Source organism: Emiliania huxleyi (assembly GCF_000372725.1).
Source record: "Emiliania huxleyi CCMP1516 chromosome Unknown EMIHUscaffold_12, whole genome shotgun sequence".
Lineage (NCBI taxonomy): Eukaryota > Haptophyta > Isochrysidales > Noelaerhabdaceae > Emiliania > Emiliania huxleyi.
In genome coordinates, this window is record NW_005201392.1 from 502,309 (window position 1) to 514,339 (window position 12,031).

At 66.4% G+C, this 12,031-nt stretch overlaps 2 protein-coding genes across 2 annotated transcripts in view; both read left to right on the forward strand.

Moving 5' to 3' along the window:
* Window positions 1-609, forward strand: part of EMIHUDRAFT_62832 (hypothetical protein) — a gene marked incomplete at both ends in the record, with an annotated part of 1,517 nt that extends 908 nt beyond the window's left edge. The window contains one exon of the mRNA XM_005790446.1: window positions 490-609. Within this exon, the coding sequence (XP_005790503.1) occupies window positions 490-609 (120 nt within the window). The remainder of the gene's footprint in view (window positions 1-489) is intronic.
* A 9,358-nt stretch (window positions 610-9,967) lies between these two features.
* EMIHUDRAFT_351663 (hypothetical protein) lies at window positions 9,968-11,249 on the forward strand (the record flags this gene model as incomplete). The annotated part of the gene is made up of 2 exons (XM_005790447.1): window positions 9,968-10,607; window positions 10,738-11,249. Coding segments are annotated over exons 1-2 (815 nt in total), but the record flags the coding sequence as incomplete, so codon positions are not given.
* Window positions 11,250-12,031: the final 782 nt, after the last annotated feature.

Consider the following 12,031-nt stretch of genomic DNA (forward strand, 5'->3'; position numbering starts at 1 on the left):
AAAAAAAAGGGCGGACCCCGAGGAGCCCAAGCCGGGCCCCAAAAAGGAGAAGGCGGCCGCCCCAAAGGCCCCTCGCGAGGAGGCCCCGGACCCCGAAATGGCGGCCCCCCCCGCGCGGGGGGCGCCCGCCGCGCCCGCCGCGCCCGCCGCCAACTTGCGGAACCCGATCCTGTTTGTGGAGGCCCTGCCAGACCAGGTCAACGAGATGATGCTCTGGATGCTTTTTTCGCAGTTCCCCGGTTTCAAGGAGGCGCGCGGGGAGCATTTGCCGCTTTGCCCCCGGGGGGCCCGCCCCCTCCCGGTCAGGAGACCGCCCTCGATCCCCCCCGGGGGAGGGGTTTTTGAGGGCCCCGCCCCTGGAATCCCCCCCCCCTCCCCCCCCCCCCCCCCCCGCCGCCGCCGCCGCCGCCGCCCACCCGCTCTGCCACCCGCTGAGAGCCGCCGCCCGCTCGGCGCCCCGGCTCGCAGGTGCGGCTGGTGCCGGGCAAGGCGGGGATTGCCTTCGTCGAGTTCGAGTCGGAGATGCAGTCGGGCGTCGCGATGGGCGGACTGCAGGGCTTCAAGATCACGCCAACCAACCTGATGAAGATCACGTACGCCAGGCGGTGAGGGCGGCGAGCCGCGCATGGGTGGATGGGGCAGTGCTGCGGGAGCGCTCGAGTCGCCCCGGCGGGCAGCAGCAGGGGGAGAGGCCCTCTTTGCGGTGCATTTTATGGTATGTCACACCGACGTCTCTAGCTTCTAGGCTCCACAGAGATGTGTGCAAAATGCATGCGTACGCTCAATATCGCTACGTATGCGTTTTTCGGAGTTCGCTTTCGTGTTTCGGCCTCGGTGCCGCCATGCTCTGGCCTCTGTCTGGGGCTCCAGTCCAGACGGCGCGCAGCGCGGCTGCTCCAGTCTGGGCTCCTCGTCCCCCCCCGCGCCGCCGCGGCCGGGCTGCTCGTACTTTCTCTGCTGCATGTTCTGCTGCCGCGTGCGGTCGGAGGTCGGACCCTCTCAGCGTGGCGTTGGCCGTTGGGCGTTGCGTTGCGTCGAGTTGCTTTCTTGCGAGTTGCGCTCTCGGGGCCCGCGCGCCGCGGTCCGATCTGCGATCTTTTGTGCACCAAAGTTTGCCCATACGACGGCAAACTGGCTCGGGAGGCGTCCCTGATCGCATACGGGCCACAGAGGAGAGACGGAACGGTCAGCTGGGCAGGCGGACAGCGCAAGCTACGCGGGCTCGTGCAACAAGGGCTCGAACGGTTCACCACCTCCGCGAAGCCATCACGAGCGCGGGGCACGACGTCGGCAACCTCATCGTCCACATGCCGGAGGAGCTACCGCGCGCGTGGCCGTGGGAACACGGGGGCGCGTGGACAGAGCTGCTCGAGTCTACCGGAAGGGCCAGCGACGGCGGCGGCTCCAAGCTGCAAGCCACCAGCCTAGGCGCGATCATGCGAGTCAGGAGCGGACAGCTCGGGCTCGGCGAACTCGACTACAAGGACGACGCCGGCAGGGCGGCCATGGAGGCGCTCGCAGAGGTCTGGAGGGCACCCAGGGGACGCCAGCTGGCCGGAGAGCTCGTCCACAGCCTAGAGATGCTGTACGATATCATCGAGCGACCCGTCGCAGCCGCGTCTTTGGACTCGCGGCGAGCAGTGGTGCGACGCCAGAGGTTGCGTTGCTGTTGCGTCCAGACATGCGGCCCTGCTCAGCGTGGGCGTTCACGAGATCGTCGGCTGGGGAGTGGGCGCTGCGCGTGCGGCGTTGCTTGTGGGAAAACGGGCGTATGCTGACGGTGCCGGAGAAGGACGCGGAGCACTTTGTCCTTGGCCCAAATACGGTCGTGGTGCCTCGCTCGCGCAAGCACCCGGGCTACATGGACGATGCCATCGCGGCGGGACGCTGGGGCGCCATCGAGCGGTTTGTGGGCTTGCACGACAAGCTGCGGCGGCGCGCGTACGCTAACCTGAGCGCAGAGGACCTGATCGGCGCCGCGACAGCCGAGAAGCCGCCGCAGAATCGGCAGGTGTTCGTCGAGGCATTGCTGCAGCGCCACTTGCGTGAGGTCGGCGTCGAGGTGCAGCGGACGGCCTTCGACAAGGGCGACGCCGGTCTGTGGATAATGGGTGAGTGCCGCAGGCTGCCGTCGGCCGAGAAGGGCGGCGGGCAGCGCCGGCGTCGCCAAAGAAGCCGGTGCCCAGTATCACTCGTCGAGCAGCACAGCACCGCCGCTTGTCTCGAGGGAGTGAGCTACGGGTGTGCAAAGGGCGACGGTAAGGGAAATGCGTCCTCTGTCTGGGTCCTCAACTGCCGCGGTGTCTTCCGCTGCGTCGGCTTCGACGCGGCGGTGCGGTGCGGCTATCCTCCGGGGAGGGGAGGGTATCACTGCAGCTGCGACGGGAGCGACGTGGAGTCACCAGTCATACGGCACCCCTCCTCGCGCCACCAGCTGCAGGCGCCGGCAGCCGGCGCCTCACGGCTGGCGGTGTGCATCGCGGGCATCTCTCGCACTTTCACACGACCGCACGTGCACCAGTCGATTGCGGCGATGCTTGAGCAAGCCAGCGCCGGGTTGCACTCGGACACCTTTGCGGCTCTCGTACTCGAGGACGACGCGCCGAAGCCAGGCCAGCGAATGTGGGCCGCCTCGCCCGTCAGCAGCGGGGAGCAAGATGTTCGTGCAACGCTTTCCGCGCTTCGTGTTCGCGCGACCGACCTCCGCACGGCCTCCGGTGCCGATGGGGTCGCTCTTAACCTGCGCTGCCCTCTCGACGGTTTCATCGGCGCCACGGAGGCGAACGCGCGCCGCGCCATGGCCCAGTGGCGCACCGTTGGCCGTTGCGTGCCGCTCATCGAGCGAGCCGAGGACGAGGACGGAACCCAGTACGACTACATTCTTCGCACGCGGCCGGACCTGTTCTGGGCAGCGGCCCACCCGCCGCTGCGATCGCTGCTCCTAAGCTCGACGGCAGGCCAATCCGCTGCCTTTTGGGACGACCGTCCTCTCACGCCTTTCGCCGAGGGTTTCCACGGCGAGAAGCCGCCACCGCAGGCCGACTGGCACTTCCTCGCTCCTCGTCCCGCCGGCCTCGCCACCCTCCGCCTCTACGACCGCTACATCGCCTGCAACGGGTCGGCGCCGCCCTTCCGCGCGCCGGTTGGCGCCGTGGTGCACGAGCACAACTCGGAAGCGATGCTGGAGGCGAGCCTGCGCGCGCATGGCCCGCTGCTCAGCGTGTCGCTGCCAATGCTGCTCGTGCGTAAGAGCAGCGCCGAGCCCGCCGCGCGGTCGCTGCTGATGTGCTCGGACGGGTACGCGGCGCGCGTGTTTGGGATGAGCTGCGCCGGTTTGTACGAGCGAGCCTACCCTGGGAGGTGAGTATGACCTATGAGACGTATGTGAGCTGCGGAGGGCGTGGCAGGTCAATGCGCTAGCATTTTAATTAGGGGGGGGGCCCTCTGCAACGCCTGCGCTAGAGCTGTCAAACGTTAAGAGCTGAACAGTGTTGCTAGTGTTAACAGTAACAACAGAACAACAGTTGGGCTCCCCAACAACATTAGCTAATGTTAGGCCAGCTGAACAACAATAAGGAAGGCCTACCAGTGACCCACGACGATCTCCAGCGTCCAGTGCAGGTAATACCCGAAAATACCTGGAAATCTCCCCGGGTATTTTCGGGTTTTACCCGGGTTTTTGGCATTTTCTGCTTGCTGACCACTGAACAACAGTAACAACAGTAACAAACAGTAACAGCTTGGGCTGGGGGAGAACACTTGAACAACGTTGAGGATTTCAGCCAACAATAGTGCAACTGTTAGGCCCAAAGTTAACGTTTGACAGCTCTAGCCTGCGCGCTGGAGAGCCTAAAGCCGTAGCTCCTAGCTAAGCGAGAGAGGCATAGTCCATAGAGCTCTATACGTCTGTGGGCCAGATTTTTTTCATCTCAACCGTAGGGTCCAAGAGCCACTCAGCACTCTCTCACGCCAGGCGAATGCGCGATGAGTCCATCCACACGAGCACCGACTGGCGGCATATAGGACACTGCGCCATCTGAGCGGAGCAGTCGCCGCACGCGCACTGGTGCCCGCAAGGGATCGCGACGTGATCCTTCGGCCGAGTGAAGCAAACTATGCTAACGTGGTCTCGCCGCCCAGGGTGGACTCGGGAACCGCTGCGCGACCTGTGTCGAAGTTGGCGTCGGCTAGCGAGAGCGCCACAGCGGGCTGCGCTCCTCACTCGGAGAGTCGCCAGTCGACCCGGCGGGAGGCGCCTGCTCCTCCGCTGCGCGCCTCGCCTCGTCCTCCAGCCTCGCGCTCCGGTCGAACGCCGCTGCCAACTCTGCCTCCTCCGCCGCCAGCGCTGACTCATCCTCCGGCTCCCGCGACGGCCCAGCGCCGCCCCCGCCGCCCTTTGCCTTGTTCCTCTTCTTCTTCCCCTTCTTGCTCTCCTTGGCACGCTCCTCCGCCTCCTTCTCCGCCTCCTCCTGCGCCAGCAGCGCCTCGGCATGCCGCGCCGCAGTCGCCTCTGCCGCCGCTCTCTCCACCTTCCGCACCTCCGCTTCCTGCGCCGCTCTCATCTCCACCTCTGCCGCTCCACCGGGCCTCCTGCTGTGGCGCCCACGCCACGTGCGCCGCGACAAGCAGGGGTCAAGTCGTTCGGCCGGGGCGTCCTGGGCGGGCAAACGCCCGCCCCGGCGGCCGACTCTGGGATTGTAGGTCGAGTCTTGGTGGTACGGAGACGGTCACGAGACGGGACGGACGGGACCTCCGGACTCTAGGACGACGCCACGGGACTCTAGGAGAGAGAGTGTGAAGGGAGTCTGGCGGGGCTTTGGCCCGACGTCCCCCCCCTCGACGAGTCGACGTACGGCTCTAGTCGAGCAACCGTAACTCGCTTCGTGAATCTCTCCGGACCTTCGATGTGAGTCATGTCGGAGTCCATCGGCGGAGTCGTCGACATTGTGGTCGACGGCGTGTGCGAACCGATAGCGCAGTGGCGTGTGTCGGCGAGCGAGCCGAAGGCGCGGGAGAGAGAGAAAGTCGAGAAAAACTCTCTCGGCGGAGTGGTCGACATCGTAGTCGACGGCGTGCGAACCAATTGCGTAGCAATCGTGTGGATCACCGGTATTACATACGCCCTGGCGAGCTGGTGCATCCACTTGGTTGCTGTGAAGAATTGAGTCCGTTCGTTGTCGCGGTTGTGAAAAAAAAATCGTCGTGTTGACGCAAAAAAAATATGTTGATGCCGTGCCAGTAGCCGGGGCATCATCTGACGAATCGGTAGCGTAGCGGCGTATACCGGAATTGTGGCCAGATATGTCAAAGCGGTCGATACGAAGCGAACCAATTGTATAGCGGCGTGTGTCGGCGAGAACCTGTCCGGGACCAAAATCCCCCCCTTCAATGTAGTCGCGAAGCTCTGGAGGAGATCGACTGGTCGCAGCGTGGCTGACTGGTCGCCTTCTGGACTCTCGATGCAAGTTACATTGGAGCCCATCTGCGGAGCGTTGGAAGGGGCCGAGGTGTCTGACCGGGGTAGGTCGGTGGCGTAGCTTCGGCATCCGGTGCGGCTGTTTGGTAGGCTGACGTTGCCCTCGGTGGCGGAACGGAACAAGGGGCGTGACATGGGTGGCCATACGTGGGCCGTAACTGGAGGTGGAGCACGGCGAAGTGATGCACGGCTGATTGAAGCGGGGCCGAGCATCGAGTGCGGTTGGATTATGGCGAGAGAATGGATAGACTTCTCTGAGGGCAATTTGTTGGGCCTCGGCGTGTGTAATGTAGCACCATTCGGGGCTGGTCCCAGCGCACTCCTCCATGGTGCACTCGCCACGGATGAAGCGCTCGACAAAGCGTGAATCGTCAGCTTTGCCGCTGCGGTCGCGGGGTTCTTTGAGTCCAGCGGTGAACCAGGATGCGCCGCCTGGTTGTTCGTCCTGTCGCATGGCTTGCGCGTGGCCGGATGGATCGCAGCGTGGTCCGGCGGAGTCGAGTGCAGCCAAGATGCGGAGCCCGGGTTGGGGGTGCCCAAATTTGACGATGGCACCGGAGGCAGGTGTGAAGCCTCTGTTGAGGGCGGAGTTGACAGGGAAGACACTGTCGGAACAATGCCCGAGCCTCCCGGGAGTACTCGAGACATCGTCGACAGAGGGGTCGAGGGTAGAGCCGGCACGATGTCCCATGGCTTCGTGGTGCTCAGCGACGCCGGTGTTTTGGCTTCCGGTAGCGGGAAGTGGTACACTCCTGTCACCGTCGGCAACGGCGGCAGGCACGCAGGTGCGTCGCATGGGGCGGAGGTCGTCGCCCGGTTCGAGGGTGCTTGAGTTGAGTCGCTCGACAGCGTGAGCGACGGCGATGACCCGCGCGTCGGCGACGCTGTTGCGTGCAGCGCGCTCGGCCTTTCCTTGGATGGGAAGGGGCTTGGCGGGTTGGCGGGGTGCGGGAGGCGGTGCTGTCTCGTTGACCTCGTCGTCGGGTTTGGCAAGCTCGGTCCATGGGCCGCTAACGGCTGAAGCGTGCGATCCTGGCGCGACGTGCTTTGGCTCTCTCCAGTTGTGGCGTGGGAGGAGGCGTGCGCGCTCGGTGAAGTTCTCTGAGTTTGCATGGTGCTTGCTGGAGATGGCGTAGGCGACAATGGCGTTGAGTCGCGAAGGCCGGGTGGAGCGCTCCTTGGAACGCCAGGCGCCCTCGGTGTGCCTCCCGGAGGTGCGCTTGGCGTGGTCGATGTGGTGTGGGCACTCAAGGCCGTCGAGCTGAGCGGCGGCGAGAAGGCCGACAGCAGCAGAGCCATCGGCGGAGCGGCCGACAGCGCTGGAGCCATCGGCGAGGCCGTCGAATCGAGCGACAGCGAAGCGGCCGTCGATATGAACGACGGCGAAGCAGCCGTCGAGCCAGGCGACGGCGAGACAGCTGACAGCAGCAGAGCCATCAGAGGAGGCACCGCTGGTGACGGTGGCGACGTAGAGGGCGTCAGCGGTGGACGCATGGCTCTCGATGGCGGCGATGGCGGCGAGGGCGCCGGCGGAGGAGGCGCCGCTGCGGGTGTCAAGCTTGGCGTCCCAGGCTGAAGCAGAGGCGGAGGCGCCGAGGTCGGGGGCGCCGGCGGCGATGACGCTGTATCGATATCGCAGGCATCTGTAGTCCTCGTTGGCCACCGGGTGATCAGTCCGGAGGCCAGGAGCAATGGTGACGTCGTTGATACAGAAGATGTCGATGCCGGAGGTCGCGCAGGACCCGACAGAGACTTGGTCGATGCCGCCGAGTGCGTCGGCGAGAAATCCGAGGGCATAGCGGCCATCGGCAGAGCTATCGTCGACCTTGCGGGTTGTCCAGCAATGGGTGGGCGGGATGTCGCGGTCGGCGGAGACGCGACTGGAGACGCCTCGGATTTGGGGCAGTGTGGCACGGCCATGGCAGTCGATGGCGCAGGCGTTGTCTGCGAAAGAGAAGACGGCGCGAGCGAGGCTCTCAACGGAGCCGCCAGGGACAGAGTCGCTGGCACGAATTGGGGTGCTGTTGACAGGAGGCGAGGCGGTGCAGGCGGAGACACCGAGGGAAACGCCGCTGTCGACGGAGAGGCCTGGAAGGCCAGGCAAAGCGGCGTGGCGGCGGCCACCGCTGCCGCGAGAAGGTGGGAGGGCATAGGGGTGGCTCCCGATGCGGACGTCGCCGATGAAGAGGCGGATAAAAGAGGTGCTGTCTGCGGGACGCGAGGCGGCGCAGATAGGGCTATCGAGGGAGGCGCCGTCGGGGATAAGGAGGTCCCAAAGGCAGGGCAGGACGGCGCGGCCGCGGCCGATGGTCGCGTCGGCAGGCAGGATGGCGCCGGTGGGGCTCCCGACGGGGACGCCGCCGACGGTGGTCCTGGCTCTGCGGGTTGTGCGGGAGCGGGTAGGCGAGGCGGCGCGGTCAAGGCCATCGAGGGAGGCGCCGCCGGTGACGGAGAGACCAGGGAGGCGAGGCGAGGCGCCGCCGCGGCGGACGATGGTCGCGTAGGTAGGCGGGGCGGCGCCGGTGGGGCTCTCGACGGGGATGCCGCCGACGGTGGTCCTGGCTCTGCGGGTTGTGCGGGAGCGGGTAGGCGAGGCGGCGCGGTCAAGGCCATCGAGGGAGGCGCCGCCGGTGACGGAGAGACCAGGGAGGCGAGGCGAGGCGCCGCCGCGGCGGGCGATGGTTGGATCCAATCTGGATCCAGCTCCAGCTTCCCCCCCATCGCTGTAGTCGAGTAGCGCTGGAGGATTTGGACTGGGTGCAACGGGTTGCTGGCAGACTGGTTGCGTGGCGACGCAGTCGGAGCCACCGAGGCAGGCGACACTGGCGACGAGGAGGCCGTGGTGGAAAGGCGAGGCGGCGCAGTTGCCGATGGCGATGCCGCTGGCGCCCCTCCGGCAGGCGAGCGCGGCGGCGAGAACGCCGCCTGGGCGAAATGTGCTGTTGCGATGTGTACGGCTGGCGGGGAGCGGAGCGTCGCGAGGAGGGCCATCGGTGGAAACCAGGCCCAAGCTGACTGCGCTGGCAGTCGATATCGGACGCCCCGCGGCGCGGTGGTGAGCAGCCATGTCGCAGGTGGGCGCTTTGACGGCGGAGGCGGCGCCAGCCGAGCCGCAGGCGGAGATGCGGCTGGTGCGGTTGGTGCCCTGCGGTATAGGTACAGGTAGTGGCTGCCCGTCGAGGGCGACGGGAGTGAGCCCGAGGATGAAGGCAGAGCCACCAGCGTAGCTGCCGACGCCGGCGACAGCGATGGCGGCGAGGGCGAGGGGTCCGCCGCCGGTGGAGACATCGGCGGGGCCCACAATGGTAGCGATGTGCGGCTCCCCTCTGAGTGGGAAAGAGGGCTCAAGTCCAGTGGCGTTGCCGGCGGATGCGGCGACGAGCGAGCCGCTGCCGGGGCCGACAGCGGCGTCGGCGAGAGGGCCGATGGCGGGGTCGCGGCCGGGGTCGTAGCTGTTGACTGGGCTGAGGTGAGCGTCATGAGGCATGCGAGCGAGATGCGGAGTAGGTGCAGCATGCAAAGGCGCTGGCGGCGCGGTGGGTTCGCAGGAGCTCCTCGGCGCGTGCTCGGGTGCTGGAGGTCGGTGGCTGGAGCCAACCGGACCGCGTCCACTGCGCAGGGGAAAGAGTGAATCGCAAGCGGTGTGCGAGAGAAAGGCGGGGATGAAGATTGCGAGCATTGAGCGGATGAGGTGGATAGCGTGTTGGGGGTTCCAAAGGGCTGTTCGTGAACAGACGACGCTGCCACGTTCGGCCGGGGCGTCCTGGGCGGGCAAACGCCCGCCCCGGCGGCCGACTCTGGGATTGTAGGTCGAGTCTTGGTGGTACGGAGACGGTCACGAGACGGGACGGACGGGACCTCCGGACTCTAGGACGACGCCACGGGACTCTAGGAGAGAGAGTGTGAAGGGAGTCTGGCGGGGCTTTGGCCCGACGCAAGTGTGAGCGATGACCGGGATATGTATGTATGGCGAAGAACAGTCAGAGGCTCGGAGTTGACTGGACACCAGCGCGGTATGGTGGACGCGGGACAGGAGTTGACGGCATGCGTGAGCGACACACAGACACACACAAGCTCACAAGACACTCAGCCAGCTGGCTGCCACACATCACGAGTAAGCGTACGTGCTAGATCCCCGTCTCGATGCTACATCTCGGCTGTGTACCGGCCGTATCTCGGCTATGTCTCGGCTATATCGCCTATATGCCCCCGCCTCGTCTGGCAGCTCGATGCGCACGAGGCGGTCGAAGCGGCCAGGCCGGGTGAGGGCGGGGTCGAGGATGTCGTACCTGTGAGGTGTGAACAGCGTCTCTTCACGCCCACTGCTGTGAACACGCGGTCGAGGATGTCGTACCTGTGACGCGGCGCGCCACTCCTCCTCCAGCTCCGCCGAGCCCCACTCGGGCCCCTCGTCGACCCACCAATCCACGCCCTCCACCGACCTGTCAGAAAAGAATTTGACGCGGGAGCTCCTCCCAGACGCTCGTGATGTCAGAAAAACGCAACGCAGTAGGTAGCCGAGCTGAGGTAGCCCATGCCTGACTGGGCCTCCGACTGGCCAGAGGCTGCCGACGCCGGCTCTGCCGACGCCGGCTCTTCCCGCACGGCCTTGCTCGCGCTGCTGCGTTCTGAAGGTGCTCCGGCAACTGCAGCCGTCTGCATCCCCAGAGGGAGCACCGAAGCTGTCATCTCCTCCCTCGCACGCGGGCTTGTAGAGCTCCTCAGCACTGAACAGCGACGGTGCGGCGGATTGCGTGCGCTGCCCGACGCTCCCGGCGACGATTTCTTTGGCCAGGATGGCGAGGACAGCGTCGACGACTGCCCGCTTCCCGACTTGCCGGGGGCAGTGCGGCTCGCCTCTCCGCGCTGGCTCCAGTCTGCGGTTGAGGCGGTCGGCCAGCTGATGCCGAGAGGCGCCGCATGCCTGCGCTTTGAGGCGGGCAACGGCCGGATCGGGCTGATGCTGCGGCGCTGCCCGCCCCTCCTCGCCACGGTCCGCCTCCCAGACGTCGAGCGCCTCGGCTGCAGCAGCGAGGGCGACGATCAGCTCAGCTCGCTCCTCCTCCTCGAGTGCCGCCGCGCCGCGCTGATGCTCACGCTGCGAAAGGCGTTTGAGGCAGAGGCGGCCGCCCTAGAAGCGGAATACGCATTCTATTGCTCACTGTATTTTTGTCGCTCATATCCACACAGTGCTCTGAATACTCTGCTCAATACCGTCTTCCCGCCCTCACGTTGGCGTATTCACCGCTCAGGCCGCCGCCGCCAGCGGCCGCAAGCCGCCCAACGAGACGCTCAACGCTTGGATCTTCACCCAGCTCGCCCGCAGCCACGCCGGTGGGTTGGTGGAGTCCGGCGACGAGCAGCTCTTCGTGCCGCTCGTCGACGCGGACGCAGCGGCCGGCGCCGGCGGCCACTGCGGCGCGGCTTGGCCGCTCGCGAAGTACCTTGCGCGCGCGCGGGCGCGCGCGGGGGAGGCTGAGGACTCCGCCCTCGTCGAGCGGCACGCAGTTGCCCTGGACTCGTGGCTGCGCAGCCAGTGGCAGCTGCGGCGCGCGCAGCTGGCTGCGGCTCGCGAGCCACTCGGCCGCGGCAGCGGCGGGGCGCAGAGCCGGGAGCTACAGCGTCGCTGCCGAGTCGGTGGCGGCGGCGCGGGAGGCGGCGGCGCGGGAGGCGGCGGCGCGGGAGGAGGTGGCGAGGGCGGCGGCGGCGAGGGCGGCGTCCACGCAACGCAGCCCTCCTACCCTTCTCGACGATTGTGTGTGGTTGCGACGGCGGAGCAGCGGGGTGGTTGCCGCTTGCGCCTCGAGCCGCGGCCGGAGGGTCAGCGCGCGGAGCACGCCCTCAACGGGGAGTGTTTCGCCAAGCTGAAGGAGGGGTACAAAGGCGCGGCGCGTGAGCTCAACGCCCGCCTCTTCCTGCTGCTGCAGGTGTGTTGCAATAAGACAGACAGACAGAGAGGGGGCAGTGGAGAGACACACACACACACACAGAGAGAGAGAGAGAGAGAGAGAGATAGACAGACAGACAGACAGACAGAGAGAGAGAGAGAGGTGATGTGTTGTGACCGCCTCTCCCTGCTGCTGCAGCGCTACGCGACGCTCTTCGGGCCTCGCTCTTCGGAAGGTCGGCTCACCCACGCGCACCGGGCCTTGCACGTTGAACGCCGTGCCAGCTCCTGCCCGCGTCCGGGCGTGGAGATGCGAGGGACTGCCTGGCCCTTGCCCCACCACTTTGTGGTGTGTGGAGAAACCTACCGTACCTAACCCGCACCTAACCCTCGGAAGGGAGAGGCTGGCAGCTCGCCACGCCGCCCGGCGCGATGGCGCAGCTTGGTGCCGATTTCGGCGTCGGGTTCGAGTGCTTTGCCTCTCCGATGAATCGGCGGCACGCACGCTTCTGCTCCGCATTCGCCGACACGGACGCGCCGTTCGGCTCGAGCGGCAGCCTGCTCTAGACGCGGAGCACAGTATTCTTGCATTCCAACCAGCGCTCGAGAGGACACGGACTCCGCTGTACTCGACCGCATTCCTCTGTATGCACTGTCTTTCTGTCGCT